At 41.1% G+C, this 26,023-nt stretch overlaps 1 protein-coding gene across 1 annotated transcript in view; it reads right to left on the reverse strand.

Annotated features, from left to right (window-relative positions):
• ADARB1 (adenosine deaminase RNA specific B1) overlaps positions 1-14,598 on the reverse strand; it is a 42,156-nt gene extending 27,558 nt beyond the window's left edge. Inside the window, exons 1-2 of the mRNA XM_009954513.2 lie at positions 14,532-14,598; positions 6,654-7,585 (exon numbers count right to left, since the gene is read on the reverse strand). Of these exons, the coding sequence (XP_009952815.1) occupies positions 6,654-7,585; positions 14,532-14,559 (960 nt within the window). The 5' untranslated portion in view covers positions 14,560-14,598. The remainder of the gene's footprint in view (positions 1-6,653; positions 7,586-14,531) is intronic.
• Between the last annotated feature and the right edge of the window lie 11,425 nt (positions 14,599-26,023).

Genomic DNA, 26,023 nt, shown 5'->3' on the forward strand with positions numbered 1-26,023 from the left:
GCGCATACCAGAAACAGCTATTCAAAAATGCTGAACCAAAACTGACCAGTTGCCAAGGGTGAATATAGAGAAACGCTTTTTCCAGGATCACTGAACATGGGCAACTCACTACACAGATCCTCAACCTACCCAGCCAAATGGAGGCTGATCTACAGAGGCATGTGATCACCCATTCCCTGGGGGAACCAGGGCTGGCTTGAGGAGATTCTCAAGAGAACTGAAACTGCCAGGCATTTCTGGGAAGAAAACCATGGCCGACCTAACCTGCCAATACTGCTGACAAAAAGGCTACTTGAACAGCAGCAGGGCAGGATGCTTGCATACAGGGTGGACACACTAGCTTTTTCCAAAAAAGATTATTTTGTTCACATAATAAGCAGAGGAAACTCTGGTGTTGGTATACAAGTGGGAACACAGTGAGTCCCTCCGGGAAGATGTAAGCTGGCACAGAACGATGGGATGGGGCTGCATCTCAAACAGAATGGAACTAAGCTGCTGGCAAGCAAACCTAAAAACGCTTGAATGAACATGAAGCCAGACACTGGGGAGGGCTGATAAGAAGGACTAAGCAGAAGTCAAGCGAGACAAAATGACTGCTACAGATGCAAACAACATGGGAGGAATGGGGGAGGGGGGGGGGGGGGCGGGCACAGGGAAATCAGTGCCAGAAAACACGCAGATATATTAAGGATTTTTTTATTCTATTTGATACTCAAGTTGCATGACAACAGGTGGATGGTAAGGAATAAACACTATTAAATGTCTACAGATTTAGTTACTAAGGTTTTGGTCTTTTATAAGAATACTCACCCGATAAATTAGAAGAATTATCCTTTTCTCCCAGGTGGTCTACTACATTAACATAGTTAAGAGTCACTAAGAGCACGGAAGAGACGGGAATAAGGCAGGCTATGAACAGACTATGCAGCGCTGGGAACAAGACTTACTGGTCTAAAATGATGTCCTTGCTGTCCCCATCTCAAAACCAAGGACGTGAAGCTGTCTCCACATCATGCGCAGGCCACTGACCAGCCTGGATAGGGATCTTTCACTTCACATTCTAACTCTACGCCCTTTCATACGAACAAATATTAATTGGAACAGACATTGAACTCCTGTCTCACCTTCCCAGTGAGTGTCCTAACATCTGACACACAGTTTCTCTACCCCCCACTCCTGCATTAAATCATTATTCAAAATGGGTAATTCAAAAAAGGAAAGACCTAAAATAGCTGACAGTTGCTCGTTAAAGCATGTGAGCTCAAAGCTATTTTGGGTGCGTTGTTCCTTTCTCTGATGAAGTTACAGTGAATTCACTTTTTCTCTACACATAGACTGATTTTGGTTAACATATATCTTGCAGCAATGTTGTAGCAGAAACCCCCTGACCATCCATGGTTTAAAATATTCTGAAGCTGCTGAAGTTCAGGTCTGTCTGGATCTGAAGGAAGACCTTGGCAGGCCACAGAGACCATCCCAGGTGAACGCTAGTGATCACCTGCATGGTGGAACAAAAGGCAGCGGGAGCAGGGGCACTGGATGGGCTGATAGCACCCAGCTTGCACTGGGGAACTGATCCAAGACCTCCCAATCTTTTATGCTCTCCTTAGATCCCCAATGATTCTTCTCAAGCACAAGTGTTTTCCTTCAGCTTTATTTCTTCTTACCTTCATAGTTTGGGGCTTATATGAACTTTCACAAGCTGATGAGCAGCAGCAGTGCCCACAGCAGGTAAAAATCAAGGTCAACCACTAGCTCTCCTCTGACAGTGAACAGCACACACAATTCAGAGAAGGTGGAAACATATCTATGCTAATAAAACAGTAATTATTTTCTAGTGCTCCAAAGTTTCCTGTATTTATTTAAGGAAACTCCTGCCTGGCAGTAGTCTCTCACTGCTCATGCAGTGTATCTTTTACATTTCTCCCAATTCCACAGCAATTATTCCAACATATATTTCACTATATCACATCAATATATTCGTTATCATCTTTTTGATAGGTTTGAATCTGCTACAGTCTCATTCTCCTGTATATACTAGGAAGTCTATCGCAATAAACTGCCTAGGACTCTTCAGTGCCTCTGCAGAAGCAGCTTTCCCTGATCTCCAACCATTTTCATCATTAATTTGTATGTATTTTCTATATTTGAACACTTCTTCTATAGTTTCCCCCCACCTCAGGTTGAACCAGGATTAACACAGCATTTCAAGTAAAAGTAGCCACTGCAGTACTGGTTCTCACTCCATTTCTTCTGCTTAACATTTTGTTTCAATATCTGTGCACAATGATATACACAATAAATTGACTTTGCAACACAATTAGATGAATGATTAAAAGTATTCCCTCTAGCAGATTTTTAAAAAATTAATTTCACCTGCAGCTACACTGCTTATTTGCGTAGCTCAAGTTGCTTTCTCTCACAATAGTCCAGCTTCCACTAATATAAATAACTCAGTATTTCAGCTTCAATATTTACAATTCAAATTCTCTAATTTCCACGTCTTTGCACCCTAACTATCTTTTTAAGCAAACAGTTGGAGGAAATCACAAAATATTACATGGAGGTTTTCCTAACAGAGGCCATCAGTGGCTTAAAGAGGACACCTCCACCAGCATGTTCCTACCATTGGATGGAAACAGTTTCCACCAGCAATTCCAGCAGCCTGGACCAGCAGACTTTAGTGAAAGTCTCCAAGTGCCCTCCTTTAGTGCTGGCAAAGAGTGTATTACTGGGACACAGATCATTTTACCGAGGCACACCAGGATGCAATGCTGCATGTTCAAAACAAACAAGACTCTTCTTCCCGCAATACATACTTGAACAGTGGAACTTATTGCTACAAGGTGCTGCAGAAACTCAAAGATTACAGAAGCTCAAGAAAAGGTTGAAATCATGGGGTGGGCATGTGTGTGGAAAATCCATCAAGGACTCTCAGATGGGAAGACACCATTTCTGGCTGAGAAAATCCTTGAGACACAAACTGCTGAAGGTTAGAAGCATATACTGGGGAAGTACTGCTACCAGTATGCCCTTTTCCCATTTTTCTCCCAAGGCATTTGGTACTGGCCTGAGTGCTTCTTTTAGACAGCACCATCCCACCTTTGACAGAGGTGTGAGACCCTCCATAGCCTTCCTTGGGAAGCAGTGAGCATCTAAGGGAAAACTAAAAAAAAGGAGAGAAAACAAATGATATCTGGAAGACTTATCTCTGGGTGATAGACATCAAAAATTAAGAAATAGGGAAGTCCAACAGAGCATCCACTGCTCCTGAGATGTCCAAGGATGTTCTTGTCCCATCTCCTGAGATGTCCAAGGCGATGCTTAGTGGGGACCGGCTCTGTGGGTGGAGACTGCCTCAGCCAGAACCAGCATCCCCTGCAAACCTCCCTCTTCCCAGTGCTGGGGCTGCTGGCAGGGACGTGGCACCAGGGACGGGATTGATGTGCAAGAAGGAGCTTTTGCCTGGCCCAGCGTGGCTCTTACTGTGGCTGAGTGTTCAGCATTACTCTTTGCCCCAGAAATCAGACATGGACTTTGCACTGATAGTTTTCAAAAAACGTAGTCACATCGACTTCCACGCTTCATCTATAAACGTGCAACCCCTTCGTTTTCAGATGTGATTTTAAAAGACTTCACATTTCGCTGCTTTCTCCAGTTTTTATCACCTACCAACTCTGCAGACCTATAACAAGCCACACACTTAAAAACTTTTTTAATTATATTAATCTAAGTATGCTGAAACATGAAGTTTTCTTCCACGGAAAAGAATAAAACTTGAAGGACACACCTTTTAGAGCCCATGGTATGTCCTGTGGCTTACTGCAGAATACAGTACACCTTGCATCGAGGGGTGGGAGGCAAAGTGAGGATGGCTATCAATTTACAAAGCGTAGCTAACCACAGAAATGTTTTCTTTGTTTTAGAGAGGCAAGTCCCTATCATGCAAGACTGACAATCTCTCTTCCATTTTAACCCACTTGCTGCCAAGGTGATAAATGCACAAGGGCTAATTTTTTTCAGCAGGGCATTTTCATTCGCTCTGAAGCGCATGTTGAGTGACTTTCTGCCTGTAACTCACTTTCCCAGCAAAAAGACTTTCCTCATTGCAGGCAAAGTTGCTTTGTCCCTCGCAAAAGGTCAAGATGAAAGCAAGCAGATAAGCTTGCTTTGCCAAGACTGGGTTTAAACATGTTAAACCACAGGATCAGCACCTCGATAACCTGCTCTACAGACCATTTTACAAGCTGATTTCTGATGTCAGCTGCCCTTCTGTACCATTTGATAGCTTGCATGTGTATTTCTGCATTTCACTTTCTCAGGAGCTGTGGGATCACAGATACGCATTTCAGCGGACACTCACAACCACCTCTGGAGCAGGGGTCATCTCTCCTCTCGACTTTCTGTTCAGTTTTCTCACAAGGCACCACAAATTAACACACCAGCTACAGGCAGGTTTTGAACCTGCCACACAGGCAGTCAATTCCAACACCTTCATTGGCACAACCACACCATACTTCTATTATTTCCACTAAGCATTTGGTATTTGGATTTCTCCTCCCCTTGTATGCTTCTAGCTTCCATTTTTTTTTCCATCCCAATCAGCATTTTATTTGGTCTATGAGTTATGTCAAATCCTATCCCCATTTACATCATTCCTGCATTCTCCAACATTTGCGACTTCACTCACTTCAGGATTATCTCCAAATTTAACAACTTTACACTTCCTGAGTAAACACTCTGTAAAAAAATTAAACAACTCACAAAGTAAAAATAAAAAGCAGGATCTGAAAACATCACAAATGCTTAAATCCCTTATTAATCATTAAAACATACCAGACCAAAATCACCAATATGTAACAGACGTGATATAATTCCAATAACTTGACCGCTAATTATCATTAAAAGCAGAGTAATACAACACAGTGAAGTGCAGAAAGGACGACAACTTCCTGATGACAAGCTGATCAAAAGCCTCTGAATAAATAGCTGACTTGGAATCAGGTCCATACGAAGCAGTCCCAGCAACCTCCCCCTTCCCACCCAGCCTTTTTTGTTATTTAACACTGTACCCTAGGCTCAAATGCCCTGATTGTCCCATAAGCTCTAGGACCGCTACCTGGTACTCAGTCAAAACCCGACAAAGGCAAGAGAGTCAGGAAAACCCAGCACTGCCCAGTGGTCCATCGAAGACCCTTAAAGAAAAGAGGCTGTATGAGCTGTATGAGCTGTTATACGCTGAGCTGCTGGGCAGAGAAACAACTTTACCCTCTTAGAATGACACCTCTTTCACATCTCATCTCGTGCTCTTTCCCATTTTCCTATTCCAGTTCCAATTTTCACTGTTTTACTGATTCAAGAACACACTGGCAGTGAATTTTTTTTTGGTGTCTGGGGCCAAATCTACTTTTAAAAGCACAGCAGAGAATGCAGTCTGAAATTACCGAGTCTACTGAAGAAACCATATCTGAAATACCACGATCCTAGATTTGAAAATGAAGGAAACATTAATCAAAAATGCAATAGCTGTGCAACAATAAAAAAGAAAGCACACAGAAGTTTCTAAATGGCACATATTGTCCATGCATTTTGAGAAAACAACATACTTAAAACAGTCACAACATCTACTTATACTCTTCAACCCCACATTATCAAATCAGACCAGTATCTTATAATTTTAATGAAATCTAAATACTTTTTTTTTTGAGACAGAAAAGGTCAAAACCTCGAAATTCTCATAATAAACAAATAGAAAATGGCAAAAAAGTATTTTAATTTAGACAGGCATACAATATCACTGAAAAGACCCAAGAGACGCAGGAGAACGAGAGTAGTCAAACAACCATTACTGTTGTTTGACTGGGGAGAAACACAAGCAAGCAAATAAGGGAGACTTTTTCTTCATTAAAAATATAAAAAAATTACTCAGTTCTAGGTACTTTAAATTTCTGGTCTATGTCTGGTATGTTTGATAATTACCCTAGTTCATTAATTATTTTATTTAAACTATTCCTCATCCAGATTTACTTGTCTAGGTAACTTACATATACTTATTAGCTAATTTGGTTAGAGCACTGTCCTTTAGATGATAGCTATTTGACCACACGTCTTGCATACATGCACCGCAAGTCTCATTTATTTAGACCCTGGAAATATATGGTGACTGCATCAGCCCCACTTAATCTGTCCTTGACCTCCATTATTCAGCTCTGTTAATGTCAACAACTTCAGTTTGCAGAATTATTTCCTTCTCTGCTAAAAACTGTTGTATCAAATAACAATTTTACTTCAAGCAGTAATTCTGACTTTAACTCCATCTAAGTCTTGCTGCCCAAGAGGAGCAAGACACAATTCAACATTTCCTCAGCACTGCACTGGGCTTAGTGCTCTCTTACGTGACATAATCAAGGCTAAAAGTATCAGCAACAATGTCTCCTCTCTATCCAACAGAATAAGAAGAGTTCATGCAATTGTCAGAAGCCATAAGTGGATAAATCACCTAATACATATACACACATACATATATATGCACATGCACATCTACAGAAGCAGAACAAACAGCAAAAATGCTGTTCAAGCTGACTCAATACCCATGACTTGGCTACTCTTGGTCATTACCCAAAGACATCAACAAAACCCAAAGGGCTTCTCACCTGTGGCAAGTGTAACTGGAGCCCCTCGCTGGGAATGGGCTGTCGAGATGGGGTCTGGTCCAGCTGCATGTTAAATAAAGAAGCCAGGGCCGACTGCGCGGCCCGAGCTTTTGCCAGCTTTTTATTCCTTCCCGAGCCTTCAAAAGTCTGACCGTCCACCGCCACAGCCATGACAAAGTTTTTGGCATGGCTCTCCCCACTCTCAGAGAGAAACTCATACTTTAGCCCTGGCCGCAGCTCATTGAGGATCATGACGGGGTTCTTCCCGCTGGCGGAGGGGTAGGGCAATGGCGCAGGGAGAGGCGACTGAGAAAGGCTGCTGGCTACGGCTGACGACGGCAAACTGTAGTCCCCACTAGAGCTAAAGGACCCGTCCCCATTGGACCCTAGGTAAAAGGAAGCATCGGAAGGGACCGGCGTCTCAAAACCATTGAAAAGGGTGTCAGGGAAGTCTGCTTGGTCGGAGGTGAAGTCCGTGTTCACCGACAGAGTCCTGCCCATAGCCAGGTGGGCTTCCGAGGCGTTTGGAAACTGGACGAAAGACCGCAGAGCCTTCTCGGCAGCGTGAAGCTTGGCTTTCTTTTTCGTCGGGCCAGACCCCTCAAATACCTGCCCGTTGACTTCAACTGCCATCACGAACATGGGGGCATGGACCGGCCCTGTCTGGGAGAGAAGTTTGTACTGTAAACCAGGTTTAATCTCATTAAGTTGCATCAGTGCATTCTTTGGCAGAACAGGGCCGGGCGTTTTCTTCCTCTTCTTTGGGCGAAATTTGGAGTGGCCATTGTTGCCCTCCTCCAAAGGACGCTTTCTGCTGCTGCTGCCACCGCCGTTGGAGAGCTGCGTCCCCTCCCCAGTGCCTTGCCCACCGCTGTCCTTGGGGGGAACGTTGTCCACGTTGCGGTTTTCTTTAACATCGGTGCTGCTTGAACCTGCGGTGCCCAGAAAGAGTAACTTACAATGCCTTCGTTGCAGGATCTTGTAAATGCAAAATTTATAGATTCCTTTATCTCTCTTTGTAACTGGTTAAGTGATGTGTGCTTACAGGTTAAATGCTTTGCAACACGATCAGAGATAATAATAATGCAACACCACCTCTTGATACTTCAAGAAGTAACACATTCAAAAATTATTTTCAAACTATGCATTTGATACAATCACATAGCAATAAAACACTGTAGCTTTTTTTTTATTGCATTTAAATCATGCCGGAACAAAACTTTTACTCCTAAGTAACGTTTGGCCTGAAAAATGCTTTAAACCAGAAATGTAAGTTTAGTAGCATATGCCTATAAAACAAAGAACTAACATCAGCAGAATAAAAATGGATGCTTAAGACCAGTACTAGGAGATGGATATTTAATTATACTTTATTCTTATTTTATTCATGTTACATTTTTTTTCTCAGTAATTTTAGTTGCTCAACTTGAGAAACAACATAAATAAAACCTGAGCCACAAAAAATTATGCAGTTTTTTGGTAGGCACCTTGACTGAAGAGTGTTTTGTTTCTCTTTAGCTATTTTTGATTCTCTGAATTAAATTCTTTTTTACGCTTTGCCTAGACTTTCATTTCACTTCTCCCCAGTTTGCTCAGGAACTGCAGCTGACCACTGTGGCAGCATGACAAGACTATTATACGTATTTCCACACAGCCTTCTATTAAGAAACCTTACATTTGTCATTTACAAGCTATTTTGTAATTCCTTGCCCAGTAAGAAAATTGCTGTCACAGAGTTACAAATACAAAAATCATGATAAAGATCCTCTCTTAAGACTACACAGAATACAAGAAGTGTGACAAAAGCAATCACGATGATGATATTTTAATGGGGGGGGGGGGGGGGGGGGGAGGCATCATAGTATTAATTGAATGATTTATTTTCTAAAGTAGAAAGTTGGGGTAATGATAGGCCAGAGATACATTTTAAAGAATTATATTTCTATAACTGCAAAGACCTCATTTTTACCTTGATAAAGAAACTGAGGAAATTAATTATTTGTGCTTTAGATTGGTATTTGTAAATGAAAAGGCAAATTTAGTAGGTCAAGTATTTCTAACTCTTCTGTTCCCAAACTTCAAAATATCTATATTATATCTACACTTGCCACGCAATGATAAACATCAATTGAAATGAGAGCAAACGAAGGTGGAAGCTCTCTTTCACAGTGACAAATTTCAGCCACATGTTAAGTCTTCCCTAAGAGTCCCCTACCACGCACACATCACTTCGCCCAGGTTACAAAGCTGATGGAATGGTTACTAAATTTTCATTTATAACATCCTCCAGCAAAAGCTCGATAGGTTACTCCTTTCGGTGCTCAAAGAGAAAAAAAGAAGAAAAAAAAGATCAAAAGAAAAAGCCAAAGTAGTTATACATTTTGTTAAATCACAGTAGCACAACCAAGAATTGTAAAGAATTGTACAGTACTGAACACGAAATTCCAGTCAAATTTGGTCTACAATGAAGCACTAAATATTCTGAAGCATTTCATAGCTAGAAATCTGATAAATTTAATGAAGTATCTCTTATAACGTTCAGCCACAAATTATATTGCCTACAGAACATGTGCTGTAGGGCCACAACTGTTGACACACAGTGGTCATTCATATGCACTCTTTATACATATATAAAATATTTACATATATATACACACACACACACAGAGTGAAGGACTCTAAGGACAACAGAGAATTTTTAAATGTTTCCTTACAGTGAGTTTCTTACCTGAAGCTATAATCTTCAAAAATTACATCTCATTTAAAACACCATTTCTGGAACATTGCTCTTATTAGCGGCACCAGGAATTTGCTGTCAACCAATATGACTTTTAGGCTAAACAGAAATAATTTAGTTAACACTAATTAACGGCCTCTGTTTTTATCTTGCTTTTTCTATGAAGACTACTACTAGTGCCTATAGAAACCACCAAAGGAAAAAAACCGAGTTGAATAGACTCCAGCTAAACTTAAAAATAGAGAATTTTTGCATGTAAGCACAACAGCTGGAGGAACCCCTTAATCCATCTCATGACTCAGGTAGGGAAAATGATGCCCTGACAGAAATGGGGGGCTTGTAGGAAGCAGGGAGGAAACTTGCACGCTTACCTTGTCTCAGTAAGAAAGAAGGGAAGAAAACTACTCCTTGCCTGAGAGCTACTAGGCTTGTTAGCTTTGGAGAACCTGCAGGGTGAAAAAAACTAGGAGAGAAGAAAGCAAGCAGGGAGCTAGCAACCTGAGTCAAACCCAGAGACCATGAAAGTAGGCAAATTTCTACATCACGGAGGTGATCCAAATCCAAGCCTTGCACGTGATGGCAAGAAAAAGACTCTCCATGCAAACCAGAAGGACCCAGGTTTGTTTCAACCACCAGAGTCCCTGGACTGCAAGAAAGAGCAACTGCTTCTTCCGGCAGAGGGTGAAGATGTGCTTGCGGTCCCTCTCTTTACCCTGTCCTGCCCAGCAGTAGTGAGGTCCTCTAATTACCTTAAGGCTGGAGAAGATCTGACAGATTAGTCAAAAAGTAAGATTAGCTATCACTATGTTAAGTCAGAGAAGCCATCTCGTTTGATCTTGCCCATGTTCAGACATGGAGTAACTCCTCCAGCCCAGCCTCTCCCCACTGTTCAGAAACAGCTCTCCTTTTTCCAGACATCTCACTCGTTAGAGAAGTTAAGAATGGCCTTACTAGCACATCCTCACCTCACCCAGCTTCCCTCCTGCGACAAGGCCACCAGCAGACCCCAAGAGAGGGTATCACACCAGAGCAGGGACAGAGCAGCCCTTCCCCAGGGCAGCCTCTCAGCCTGCAGGCAGCTGCAGCTCTGGTGGCAGGAGCCACTGATGGGGATTTTCCCCCCAGGAATTTTTCTAATTGCTTTTCAAAACCCCATAAACCCTTGGTATCCACAATGTCCTGGGCAATGTGTTTCACAGTTTCATTACATATTGCATGAAACCACCTCCCATCGCTTGCTTTGAACTCCCATCTGCTAGTCTCAAAGCATCTATTGGGTCTTATGCACATTTTTTTCAATTTGATGATTCTAATATTAAACACCCTGTGCTGTGCATGGTTTTACAGAGATCTCCAGGATTTCAACCCTGTCATCCGTCCTCTACACTGCAGGGCTCTAACTGCCCTTTGTCCTGAGGTCATCATCTTCTCAGAGTAGCTCCTTATTTCCCCTGCATGCTGTCTGACACAGGAGGAGCAGACCCACAGCTAGATGCACTGTATATTTGCTATTCTTGCTCTATTCCACAGTCTTTTTCATTCTTGTAATACATCGTTTTAGAGACTGTAAGACTTTGGGGAGTCTCTCACTCATTCCAGAGAGAATGAGGGAGGGCACCTTCATCCCCTGAAAGCTCTGGCTGATTCAGGATCCCATTGTAGCTCAAGCTGGGAGCATCAGTACTCAAAAGGAGCAAAATTTTGTTGCTCTAAAGCAGAGGTCATGTCAGACATGGACCACCACTCCATGCACATTCTAAAAACCAGTTTAGATCATTTCAAAGTCTATCGGTCCTATTTGGAGACCAGTGCTTTGTGCTGCCAGCATCACAGCTAAAATAAGGCAGGAAAATGAGTACTGTGAATGTTAAAACACTCTTAGAAAGTATAAAGCATAGGAGAGAGCTAGCAGGAGAAAAAAAAATTACCATCTGATTTATTAAAAAAAAAAAATCTGCATTCTGTAACGGATGCTCTTCATTATCCTTTTCTCTTTTTTATTAAACTTTTGTATGTTAACATCATATGTCTTGCCTCAGAAAGGTTACAGAGTCTTGGTGGACCTCCTAACATACTCCAAAATCAAGAGCTTTAAAATCAGCTTAATCCTAGATTTTAAATATACTTTCAAGTCTACACATTTTCCAGTCTTTAAATAAGTTTTCAAGGAATGAATGCTTTAGAGAGCCATCTGAGTTCCACCACAGCTGCTGTGTATTCAACACTTTAAAGCAGCAACAATACAGATAAAACCACTTGATAATGTGATCCTGTTAAACATTAATACTACCCATAATTTAAGAATAAGACGTTTTTCATAAGACTGGCTTATTTTCTAGTCACTAAAAATAGTTGGCAGCTTTGCCTAGAGATTTGACTGACTTCTGTAGAAGCTGCCTTGGTAAAAATCATAGCTGACAGTATCACATGCCAACAACTTTGGTGGAAGAAAAGTCCTGCCCCTGAAATCTTATTTGAGAGGCTTACAAACCCAAGAGCACTTGAAGAAGGAAAGAAGAATAAGAAATTATTACGCCATTAAAGAAAGAAATCTTCCATCCGACCATGTTGGTCTGGTTTTGGTTTTATTCCCTGTAATTAAAAAGTGTCTGTAATTAAGATGCTTTAACCGTTGGGGAACTTCCATTACCTGCTTGCTGAGAGACAACACTCTCCCTGCTCTGTCTGATGCGGAGCACACTTAATTAAATTTAGATGACTTAGCTGAACTGAAAGATGTTTCTAGCTACCCCTTATACTGCTGCTCTCATTTACTGGCCTAAGGAAATTCTAAATAAGTCATTTTTTCATACAAAACAGGCAGAAAAAACCCATATGATCTCTTCTAAGCATTTTTTTAGAAAAAGGGGGGAAATGATCAAAGGGAAAGGTCAGAACAGCCATGCTAGTGTCTCAAGTGTTCCTCAAAATGCCCCACTTCTCGCTTGCCTATAAGGCAATTGATAAGGATAGGCAACAGTGAGAATTTACACCTAGAAAATAATTTATTTCTATTATATTGATGCTTCTGCAGGGCTCTCCGACTTGACGCTGAGATAATATGCAGATGGGCTTCTGGGGCATTCAGAGTGCTGCAGATGTACCCTCCATGTGAAACAACAGAAAACCAAATAAAAACATTAAAAAAAAAAAACATCTTTCCCCAAATCTCTTGTAACATCCTCTCTACATTCAATGGAAAAAGGAGGAAGACCTTAAAACCAAAACATTGCATCTTTACTGACTTACATTTCAGTCCAACCAATACAATTTTAATTCTGGCTTCTGCAGAGCAATTCTAATTATGTAACTGCATGCTACAAATATTGCATATGTCCACCTTCGTTTCCTGTAAGATACTTCTCCAAATAGGAGTTACATAAAATAATAAAACATTTAACAGGCAACTTCTGATATCGCACTTTGCAATCTTAAGAGATAGAAAAATACAGAAAGATAAAAAATAATAATAAAAAAAAATCTTTGCATGAACCAAGGTGAACAACTTAAGAATTTGACTTTTCATTTCTCCCCCTCAAATCTGATCATTTAACATTTCAAATTTATGATGTTTGTGTGGGCGTACAGATGCATGAAGGTCTTCTTGCACCTTCTATTAACAGGGCTTATTCAAGTAGACATTGTTAACTGTAACTTCCTTTCAAAAACATGCTACAGGCAGCATGTCACACTGCTGGGGACAACTGCAGTTACATAAATGTGTACCCCAAACCTATAGCAACTCCACAGAGCCAGCCTCCAGACAAGACAAGAAGTTCAGTGAATGGTTTCCCATATTGATGCACTAACACGCAAAAAAAACCCAGGAGACAAAAATTGAGTATTTTGCATAAGGACACTTACAGATGACGTAAAGAGATGGTATTTTCTCCAGCTCAGGAAGGCACCTTTTATTCATGCTCAGATACGCTCCTTATTGAGGTAAGGGGATGTTCTATCCAAAAAATGATCTTATGTGAATTATCCAATTACAGCTCTTACTTTTTTTAAGTCCTCAGGGAGACTACTTTTAGAAACAGCTAAAGCATCCACCTGAAGTAATTCCTTTCATCCCAAGGAAAAGAAAGGGTTAGCAAGCATGTTCCAGATGAGTTCACTGTTTCAGTCAAAGAAAGAAAGATGCATTCTAGTCCAGATAATATTCTTAAGGTTTTTTCAGGGGGCGGTGTGGGGGGGTGTGGTGTGTGTGCGTGTGTTTGGTTGGGTTTTTTTTTTAAAACACGATGATCTAACTTCTATATCTCCCAATAAAAATGTTCTGTAACTCCTTTAGACTGAACTACAACTCTTCTGCTCCAAACCCTCCTACACTACTGGGCTCTGCCAGTTTTGCCATTGTTACTTAGGGGAAAAATAATCACATTTGTTATGTTAAATCATAGACAATTAATCAGGCACAGCACATCAGCATAGTAGCAACAGAACATTTCTCTCATTCATAAAAAAAATATAGTTGAAAGGCCAATAATAGTAAAAATATTTTATAATGTTTTAATGAGAACACTTTTCTCCACAGGTTATCAGATCTTAATTATACCACAGAGTTAGCAACCTCGCAGCACTTTGCCAGTGTACGCATCAAGGTGATCACTATATTTGACTATTCTAGGGCTTAAATGCAATTTAATAATTCAGTCGCTCAGGGTTGGAACAATCAGCACGTAACGAGGATCATCAGTCATGCAAGAACTGCAGGAGCTCTTCTAGCTCCTCCTTTTGCTTTTCCTTCCTCCATTTCTGCTTTCTCTCATTTATTTTATACACTTCAACACCACCTCATCCCTCCCTTCTGACTGGTCCCTAACCCTCGGCATTGGCACTATCGATATTCTTCCTCTCTACTCCATTACTGGTTCCAAACCGGAAAATAGTTTGATTAGTCAGCTGTTGGAAGAAAAATATGAGGCACAAGGTATAACTAGACTAGCATATAACCATGTGTATTTAAAACACTTTTAACACAAAAGCTCTGATTCACTCTTCCACACTGTATTTAAAATGTACAAAGAAATCATTTTAATTTGTGCTTCTGAAGTTTCTTTGCAGTTGTCCCTGTGCTTGTGAGAAAAAGCCACAGAATGATTACATAATTTATTACTGTGTAAATAAACACATCTTACTCATGTTTTCTTCATCGTCTACATCCATTGTGAAATATTTTTGCTGGTTTCTTGGCTGGTGGAAGCTGCTTCTGTCTGGAAAACAGAGAGTGGGATATTTAAGCTTTAAGGTACCAACATACAAGGTAAAGCATTAAATCCCCTTTAAAAGCAGCAGCCTGGGCACTGGCTTTTCTTCGGGCTGTCCACAGATTTTGCTCAATTTTTGCACAGTATTTCCCTGAAGTGCCTATTTCTGTAGCTCAGATGCGCTCTGTAGAACTGCAAATTTGACAAGGTTTGCAAGAATTTGAGGTTTTGTATGACGAACTATACTATTTTTTTTAATCTGAAAGAGTATGTAAACTACTTTCTCTCGCTACCATTTGTTGTTTGTTTTTTTTAAACTCCAAAATGTCAAATCCACTCTGAGGGTTACCACACAGACAACTTCAAGCAGTCAAAATGCTGAAGATGCAGTTTTTTACCCAGCACCAAACTGATGAATATCTGTTTGGTTTGGTTAAATCCTGACCCAAGATCCCTCCTAAAACTGAGAGGATCCTCGACGACTGAAAGACCTAGCCCCGTATGAGGCGAAGGACAGAGTGGGTAATATAACCCTCTCTCCCACATATGGATTTTCTTATGAACTGAAATGTCCAGCTGGTATTACATATAGGTTATCTGGCTGTGGGGAAACAGATTTTATTAACCACTTGTACTTCCATTTCAAGAGAGACCATTATAAAGGTGAATATAAGCATCTAACATGCAAAAATATGTAACCTACGTAGCACGTGGTTTGAAAGAAGGCAACATTTTTATCCAAATCAAAAGCACTAATTTAAGGGTGATAGGTTTTGTGGTTTGGCTTTCGTTTTTTCATTATTCCAGTTTGTTTTTTCCTGAAAACTAATCAAGTACATAGTATCCGTTGCTTTCTAGATAATTGCTCCAATCTCACAATGCCACGAGTGCTCCAACAGTGAGCACTGAACCCCAAAACCACACAGGGACTTCTACTTTTGACAAAAGACCCGTTATTACAATGAGGAAAAAGTAGTGGAGCATTAATGGGCTTTGCATTCTTACACTGGAGTGGATCAAACTGTGGAAATTTGTCTTGTGCTTGCCAATCTGTTGAATTTTGTGCATCAGCCTCTTAGCTTTTCTGAAGCATTACCAACCAAGCATTGCACTTTCTAGGTTCTGCTTTTTTTTTTTTTTTTAATATGCATTCATTTTCTGCTCATTCTTTACCACAATTAAATACTTGTAAAGTACCTGAACAGAATAAAGTCCAGTACAAATGCAAAATAGTCCTGTGATAACCTAGTCTTGGGTAACATCTGTAAACTTTGATTCCTTTTGCTGACAATCAGATTAAATTAAGATTGAAGCCTGAATTCTAAGTGTGTCTTTGATCCTACTCCAAAACTATTACAAATAGTCCCCAGAAATCACAGGCCAAAACTTCAACCTCCTTTTGTTATTTCCAATACTACAATTACCTCCCAGCAGAGTTTCAGTCTTTTACTTAGATTACTTTTACCATAGACAGTATCAATTCCAATTATCTGTGGACATTTTACTTACATATCTTCGAAATTAACAACTGCATGGATACTTTCAGGTAAGTGTTCAGGACTTGGCACAATAAGCAATTCCCAATTCAGCCCAAGGCTGTGGTCACATATGCCAGATCAGATGAGGAAACTGATTCTCACCACTGGTACACTGTTACTTGTACCAGTAAAAATACTGGGGAGAGGCATGGTGATGTCTTAAGAGATACTGCCAGGAACGGTAATGCCTTGTGAAACTAAGGGCTGAGGCTGCAGCTGGAAGGGACAGGGAGAACAGGGCAGCAAGCAGAGGTTGGTTGTGCCTTCAAAAGTGTAGGAACACTGGAAGGTAGGTGGCATAAAAGACGGTGCTTGGTTTCATGCTGCTATAGGAACTAGCACTATTTACAGCACTCAAGTGTTTGCTCTATCATATTATGTTTTGCCCTTCCCTCAGTGAGGACACACTGTCTGTGTCTCTCATCCAGCTGCCAATGTCAAATACTGAGGAGCTTCAATGCTTTGAGGCTTCTTTAAGCATCAGCACTGGCGGAAATCAGACAACAGAGTCAAAAGCTACCAAGAAGGGCAACCCTACAAACCAGCATGGTCACTCGGTAAGGTTGACACAACAAAACCAACACATTTTAACACAGCTGCACACCTGCTCCATAACAATTAATTTGTTCCACCTCTCTTCCCATCTCTTGTGGGAAAATCTAGCTTTGATTCCACTCTACATTAAAATCATAGGCAGCTTCAGCTAGTGAGCAAAAAGCAGAACTTTGCACTGATGTTGATCTTAATACACAGATTGCATACTATAGTAATCCGAGTGCATAATACGTAATTATCAAGTTTTGCAAAGAAAAACTAGCCATTCCACCCCTCTCTATTATTTTAGTAGACACTTCATGCGAAGCATGCAGCAGCATGATGCAAAACCAGAGGCTAGGCCTAAACGCCGAACTGCATTGATCGGTTTTGGTTTTTTTTCAAGTCAATTTAATTTTATCTTTACTAAACAAGAAAAAAAAACCCAAAACCACAATCACAAGAACTTCCATCCAAGAATGAAAGATACGTAGGGATACAGAAAGAAATAATACAGCTAATTGCTCGACAGCAGTATAACCCACGGGGATGATGTACAAGCAGGCCTCCTCCAGCACCCTGGCCACAGCAGCAGCTCTAACCACCCCTGTAGTCCGAACAGCGGGCTGAATCATCAATCTACTGACCAACACACTGAAACTTCATCGTTGATCTGCCAGGAGATTACTCAGGGACACGATCACTGCATGACTTGCCCAGTGAAATGGTCACTTCAAAACCAGGTTTTTGCAAAACCACTGGCACATAGGTGATTAAAATGTAAATGTTAAATGTGTGTATCAGAAACATCAATAAACTTGTAGTCCAAAAATGAATACCAGAAACTCAGAAATTAAGACTGACATTAAAATGTACATATAGATGCATAAGTTTGCAACTTTAATATCCATGCTAAATACTGTTATTCAGTAATTTGAAACAATGAAATCTGTTTATCCTCAACTAAACAAATCCTCAGAGCACTATTTGCAATCTTCACAGCTTACTCTCCACACCAGGAGCTAAGCAGCCCTTACTAAAAATGTAAAATGTGCCTTTAGTGATCATTCCACTTATTAATGCTATGCCTGTAATAGTAGATGAGAAAGAAATCTATCTCTGTGTTTGTCGACATTTCACACAGTTTCCAAAACAGAGCCCACATGCTTGCAGATATCCTGAATCTCCTAACACCACCGGAAATTGTTTATTAACATCCCAGTTTGTGACCTGAACGAGTGTCTTTGCTCAGGGAAGACGATTCCTTTTCACTCCCCAATCCCATCTATAGTTGTCACTGATATAAGTAACTAAGAGGATTTTGCACAAACAGGGGGGAGAGGTAGTGGGAAAAAACCACAAAAACACACTTCTGAGCACAATGAAGCCGTTCAGACTCCCCACTAGCCAGACAGCACAAACTCAAGCAGATCGTAAAAACATGACAATTAAGCAGTAAAACTCCTTTCTAATTTTGTCACCAGAAGTGCAGAATCTCAAGGGGCTCAGAGCTAAAATACTTGACCCGCACATACTACTTCTCCTGAGACTCCCAGGAGTACCTAAAACAAATCACAGAGTTTCCACAACTTTTTTTTTGTTTTCAATACAAAGACTATATACAAAATGACTATGTAAAGTTCACCTTACACACATCGAAGCTTTAGGTAAACTGTGGGTTTCAGAGTGGCAATCTCCCTTCCATGTCCTTGTCATCATTCACCTTGTGTACTACAACCTCTCCACTGGTCTGTAACAAATCCTGCTTGCCATGTAACATATGCATATTCAAAGAGCTTCTTAGACCATTGCTTCCAGCCTGGGTACACGCACACGCACTCATCCTCTACACAGGGGGTTGCTCTCCTTTCTCCATCCCTTTCACGTCGCAGAAATCATGTGCAGCTCTTCACGCCCAGCCCAGCTCCACCACTACTCCTGCATGGCTCTCGGACCAATTCGAACTTCATGCCACAAAGACATCAGCCGTGACTGTCCCACCAGGCTTTCACGTGAGCACTATCATGCCAGAAATGAGCTCCCTGTAAGTACCCAGAAAGCTATAATATCAACCTCTCTAATCCCACTCCAAAGCTCTCTCCTGCTGCAATGCCCAACGCTCCTAGAAACTGCTACCCAGGAGCATTGCGACACCATTTAACGTACCATTTATATTTCCTCCCACACCACTAAACCTGATAGGCTTCACCCCCTAAGATGCTCGTGCCTCGTTTGACACAGCACGAGACAGCTCCAACCACAGTGCAGATCCCACGAGCATCAGAGGACCACTGACATACTTTAGGTGGGATATTCTTCACCTGAGTTAAAATGCTCATGATGACCTGAGAGGGACACAGAGTTTCCCATCATGTTTTATCCCAGCTGCAGGCTACAGCAGCCACAGTCCTGGCTACTTCATTTCAGGCTGGCTAGCAGAGTCCCCATCTCATGACAGCATCTGGCTCAGTTCAATAATGGGGGAACAAACAAATAAACCAGTAACTAAAGTTGCCATAAAGCAGCATGTTTTACTAAGCAGAATAAAACAAACAAGTCACCTCAATCACTATTCATTTAGACAGAGTTTAGGAGTCAGAAAAGCCTTTCAAACATACAAGTGGGAGCTGATCAGAGTCTCCTTTCTTTCTGACTTCAAATATGAAAGCCTCTGAATTTCATCCACACACCGAAATACACCCCGCTCTGCTGAACAAAGCAGTAGAGACGCCTCTATGGCTTAATACTGAAAGAATTACCAGCCTTTTCATTGCAGGTGACTGTGTTGCCATGCTAGCGTGCTATGCTGAACAAGAAATTGCAAATGTGTGTGTTATTGAACACTGGCAATTATGTGTTTTATTACCTTTCTTGCAGTACTGTCCCTAGATCCACTATCCACTATCACCAGGGGCTGGAGCAGCGATGCTTGAATCAATGCAAGTACACGAGCAATAACAGATGAACAACAGAAATACTCACCAAGGAAGAAGGGGTGAGTGTGAGAACTGGAAAACAGTTATTTTCCACAGAAAGCCAAAAGAAACACCTACAGCTTGGAGACAACTACTTGCACGTAGGATATGCATGCCCGAGGGCGCAGTGGGAGGAAAGGAGAACAAGATGCCCAGGCACCTTGCTTTGCTTTTTGAGTGCTACACAAATGAACAGCAGGAGACACCAAGCTGTTGAAATTTCCCCAGTCCCAGCAGGGAAGCAATGGACTTTGGAAAGAAGACACCACTTCAGAAAATCTGAGGTGTTGATCTAGTGCACACTCTGAACACGAACACAACACATTCAAGAAGACCTCTGCCACCAGCCGGGCTCCCTGAAACATGACAGATCAAGGCAGGCTACTGTCAGATGGGCAGGATCACACCCCTGTCTGATCCAGGTCCCCCTAAGGTCTGGAAATGCCTGGCTCGTCAGTTTTTAACAACAAAGCATGTCATGCCTCTGCTGTGGCAGCACCAGCTTGGGCATCTCTCTCGCTCCTGGTCACTGTTCTTGCTAAAGCAGATGGACAGAGGGAAAGGAGAGGATCATGCAAATCATATAAGCCTTTTTCTCCTAAAGAGATTAGAAATTTGAGCAGAACTTTTGCTAAATGGGCTACTTTTATTTGCTCTATACAAGCTGCTAAAATTTGCTTTCCTATTACCATACGGAAAGACCAATACCAATCCTAATTAACTCTCAAGTATCAATAAGGCTATAGCTCTTGGCCATCTAATATTACTGTCAACCAGATCATCTACTATGTATATTATGGACAGTATTACGCACAGTTATGTATAGCAGTTAAGAGGAAACATTTCTCTACAGTAACAGAAGCAGCAACACTTTCTGTGTAGATACACAGCTCAGACACCACAGTCAACATATATTTAAAATCCAGCTATGCCAGAAAAGTACAAAAATAGTGTCTATGAAAGCTCAAATCTTTTTGTGGGCTACAAAGAGCGATGTTCATGCATTATCAAGAAAGCACTGGTATTTTATTTTATTGTGACGACACATATTTCATGACAACTGAGCATGGACCAACAAGGCATTGTGGAATCAGAATCAAACTCCAACATATCTAAAGTGTTACCAGCATGTTGTATATTGTGCTGAATTTGGGAAAGGGATGCTTTCAAACTACCCCTGCCAGTACCGTATATTAAATGCGTACACAGTACATCACGTAAATTATATGTACTTATCACGTTGGGGGTTTTAAACCATAGAGCTGAAGCAAGCATGAAGACTTTACCAATAATACACTTTCCCTTTAACTGACTATCAAAGATAACAAAAAAAAGAGTGATAAATAATATTTTAACTACTAATTGAAAAGAAAGCGTATTTATTGTTTAAAAAGCAAGCATTTAAAATATGTTTGAAAAAAAGGTGAGATGCTTCTAGAAGGACTGCGTTCCAAAAGATGTTATGTTTTCCAAGCTTGTGAGTATCAGTTCAGCATAAATTTTCCTTGAAAATAAATTAATTATTAGAGAAAGGACCTGGAAGGTTGTTGAAAAATTAATTTGCTTTTTGTGTAAAGATTCTTTTCAGAATTATTTATTTCAACGTGTATGAAACAGTAAAATAAAATACTCCCAAGTCAACAAAATGCTTTAAGGGCTTTAAGCAGTTGAGGGATTCCTAAACACCACAGGTAGCTTCATATCCATTTTAAGAAGTCTGTACTATCACCACATACATGTAACTGAATAAAGTTTAAAAGTGTGAGGAGGTGGCTGGGAAATTCTTATCTGTGACCAAAGACAAGTGCAATTATCACTGTGCCAGGCCAGACAGATTTTGGGAGAGTGAGAGCTGATGCAAGTATCAGGTCCGAGCCTGAATTAGAAGAACAGGTAGAGGTCAGCTCTCCTTTTGATTTATGGCCCTCAGAAGCATGATGCCCAGTGCTGTTCAGCCCTTGCAGCCCAGCCAGAGTGTCACCACTGGTTTGACAAATCCGGCTTTCAAAACTCCCATTTGCTACCACCCAGACTTGGAGAGAGGGTAGGAAAAGGGCACAGCTGCTGACACAGCAGCCGCCTTGGTCTGTGCTGTTACTCAGATGTTGCTTAAAGCTGAAGTATTTATTAAGACAAACTTTTATATGGCTTTGCTAGGTAGGCTCAGACCTGGCTTAATTTTTCCATTTGTTTTAGCCTTGGTGACTATTTTTGAAGCACAGTATAAAGAGACCTTTTTTCCCTCCCAGAAAAAAAAAAAAACAACCAGCAAACAACCAGTGTTCTTACTGAAGTACTAGAGCTGCTAAGGAAACATTTTACTGTACTGCCACATCTGCATAATACAGCATCAGCAGAACTCCAGTGTAACAAGGGGAAACTAGTTGACTGTAATCAACAGGACTTGCAAATAATTGTCACCTTATTTAGCACATCAAACTGGCTCCAGTTACTTCTGCAGCACCATGGCATGCTCAAGGACAAGAGGTTTGGACAATTCCCGTTTGAACTGGAGGTGATCAGTGAGCTACCTGAGCCAAGCCACAAGCAAGAAACACTGTACAGCTGCCCCATGCTGCTGTATCAGAGAGAAAGCCTCCTGAGGAGCTGGGTTATCAAGTCTGGGCTCAGCACCACATACCCGCAGCTGAACATCCTGTTCCCCCAGCCTGAAGTAGAGGAAAAGCAAGCTCCTGTCTGCTAAAAGCATAGGTAAACGTGAATCCCAGTTGCATAAACATTTGTATAAATCAATGTAGACTGTTGGTGGCATTATTGAAGTTTATAAGGACAGAATTGACACTTCTAAATTTTTTTTTTGTAATTTAAGTAAGTGTGCTAAACAGATTTTGGAAGCATCAATTAAGATAAACAGACAGGAAGAAGGACAGCTGACAGGAGAGCTGTAAGGCATGCAAGAGATGCTATGCCGGAGTAATGAATGTTGTAGCTAAACGACACAATGCTGTCTGTCCACATTTTCTAATGAAGTGTTTGCAACCTTTTAAGGTTTAACCATATGTGTTTAAGAGTTAGACTAAATATATTCTTGGCTTATAATGAATGACCACATTTTTTCCCAATCCCTTCCTTATAGAAACACACACTTGAGAAAAGCTGGCAGCGCTCAGCACATTCCTCCAGCACCCAGGACTGCAACAACTGATTACTCCTTTGCTGCTATCCTCGCTCACCTGCTCTTTCACAGAAGTCACCTAGCACGGATCCGAGCATAGTAAGCCCGTGCTTTCCCATGCTTTGGTTCCCTAGATGTTGTGCTGCAACATAAAACTTGCTCTGCGTGGTTCAGAAAGCATACAGGAGAGCGCAGGTTGGATTGTGCCACCTACGTGATCCCATCGCTACATTTCAACTCAACAACGCACGTTCCCACTGCATGCCAAGCCATGTGCACACCATCTTCACAGGAGAGCGCTAGAAAAAGAACTACTAACATATATATAATACTTTAGTATCCTAACAGATACAGATTCCTGGTTCACAGACTCCACAAGCATCCACAGACTCCTCCCTTTGTTTGGCAAACAACTGCTCAACTGATCTAGACTGATCCTACTTGACCTTACTCTACACCTGTCCTACCAAGGCTAGGATTTGACTTTGATGCCTAAAGCAAGGAGTAAAGTACACTTGATGTCTCTCTTAGGGCACCACGGGTGGGCAGCGTGCTGGGAAGCTGTGTATCTTCCATTATGACTCCCCTATCCCAAGCACATCCCTAGAGCAAGACAACTGTGCATTTTATAGAAGTAACACATCACTGATGTGATTCTGTGATTTCCATTACAACTAACATCTAACAACCACTCCCTTAAAGCCAAAAATACTTTGAAAGGAATGAGTTAGGTATACTTACTAATGAAGTCCAAATAACACCTACTTTTCCTAACAAATAACATTCAAACAGTACTTATAACATGTAGGAGACAGTACTTAGCTGGGACAGAAAGAATGAACATCTCAGCACTTTCTGTACCCTTATTAATTAGGAGACTAATCTTCTAAAATTGCTCCCACTGTAGTTCATGGGGGTTTATTTTTTATTTTTTTTTTCCACCTGGCTTCCAGAGGTTCAGGATTACATAATTTAAAAACCTTTTTAAAAGCCCTTCCACACAAAATAGGACCCACATATGCTTTCAGAAATTGGGCGCAGATTTTTTCAGAAAAAGGACTCTGAACCCAGGCTGCTCACCACAGAAGAGAGCTTTCTGTCTTGTCAAGGCATGCTTGATTACTTCTGAAATCATTAATAATTCAGTTATCATTTCACTTTGCAGAAGGAACAGCATTTTTGACTTCTTTGACCTTCCAAACTTTTATTTGAGCAGCTTTCATAACTCAGCAAAACTGCAATAATAAACTCATTTGCTGCCTGTAAATAACCCATTTAGCAACAGACATCCAGAAACCTCTCAAGTCCTACAGGTGCAAAGTCTCTGCACTGCTTCAGCATCGAGGCTGGGTAATCTGCGGCAGCATCTGAGCAAAGACAGCTTCCAGGACTCCACTGAAGCCATGCATTTGCCTCGGACAGCAGGTCTGAGTAAACTCTCGAGTTTTGCTCCTAAAGAACTGCTCTGGGATAAGTGACAACTAAAGTAACACCCTCCCACAGCACTGGACCAACTTTTATTTTGGAAAATAAAAAGTACGAAGAAAGGAAAAAGCTTAATTGCTGCTCAGATATTTAGAGAGCTTTCAAAAATAACAAAAAATAATTGACATAAATATTAGTTAACGGATTTGGGTCAGTGCATATACAGCATGTTATATGTGGAACAGGACTGTGGAGAAAGCTTGCTCCTTGGCTGTATGAACTGTTTTCTCTCAGTCATACTGCTAAAATAAATCCAGGTTTCAACTGTATTATGCTGGTGTAGCAGAGGGGATTTTTGCTTTGAACATGGAGCGACAAGCCTAAGCCCAGCTGTTAGCTAAACACACTCACCGAAGACAAGTGATTCTGCATAGCAGCATACCCTATAATATTTAAACAACAAGCAGTACTGCAAAAAACTTCCCTCTCCTAAACACATTACATGCCAGCCCCATCAAACAGGAAAACGACATTGAAATACATGCTAACTTAAAAGGAGTCATGAAACAGCACAGTATATTTACACTTTTAACCCTCTGCTGTGTTTGAAGGCTCTCTTTCCCATACAGTATTGCCAAAGATAGGAAGAACACCAAAAGTACTTCAGAATGTACTAGCCAACACAACACTATCTGCTTCTGTTTCACCAAGAAACTACTTGAAAGATTTTTAACTAAATGTTGGCTATAGCAAATGCATACTGCACAAGTACAAAGGGAGATATAACTTGTGGGGTTTTTGTTTTAATATTCTGCATATTCACTACATACAAAAAAAAGTTGTGAAGGATCTGTTTAACAGCTATCTTGGTTTAACCTCGTCATCGAGGAAAAACTAGATACACCTTGAAAGGAAAATTTAGTGGCTACCCAATGTTTTATGTTAACAGAGAATGGCATATATGCAAAAAACCCATAACCTGGCAAATGAAACAAAAATCTTATTAGAATAGAGTAGAAGTCAGAAGCTGCAGCCTTAGAAAAGTTTCACATTTGTTAAAAAGTACTCCTCTTCCAAACTTTGAAAGCTAAGTGAAATAAAATGTTGGGAGACATTGAAGGATGCTGTTCAAAATATTTCTTATAAATCCACACTGAAAACACTGAAGCTGCACCTTGCAACAAAGGTTCAAACCTCCCCTGAAAACTTCTACATTTATGACACTCTGCCCGTACAGCAATTAAAACACTACCTTTCCGCTTCGATCGTTTCTTCCTCCTCCGACTACGACGCTGCCGGACGACGCTGAAGAGGGTCCCCATGCTGAGAGCCACAGTTAGAAGAGATACCACACACCCACCTACAGTCCACCACCACCAGCCCGCTCGCCAGCCTGCAGCACCCCCTTGCCCCTCCTAACAAGGTGGCAAGGTGTTCCTGAAAGGAGGGCTACCCCTGCATTGCCTTTCACTCTCTTCACCTAGCCGAGGCCCGTTCCTCAAACTGCAGGATGCACCAATGCACGGTCTGATGAACAGAGATGAACAAATACTGCAGCTCATCCCTACTCACCACAAGAGGCACATGTGACAATTAACCCTTCGGTAAGTGAAAGAGGCAAGGAAGGAGAGTTTTCTTAGAAGGATGATATTGAAGACAGCCTCACTACTGGGTGTGGAAAGGCAAATTTATTTTTATTCTGTTATTAAAGAAGGAAGGCAACCCTTTGGTGTGGCCTCAGCCTTATACATATCTCAGAAACAAGTAGAGACATAAGCAAGGAAACATTTATACATCCTAGTGCACAAAAGCAGG

The sequence above is a fragment of the Leptosomus discolor genome, chromosome 5 (genome assembly GCF_034619465.1).
Source record: "Leptosomus discolor isolate bLepDis1 chromosome 5, bLepDis1.hap2, whole genome shotgun sequence".
Classification (NCBI taxonomy): domain Eukaryota; kingdom Metazoa; phylum Chordata; class Aves; order Leptosomiformes; family Leptosomidae; genus Leptosomus; species Leptosomus discolor.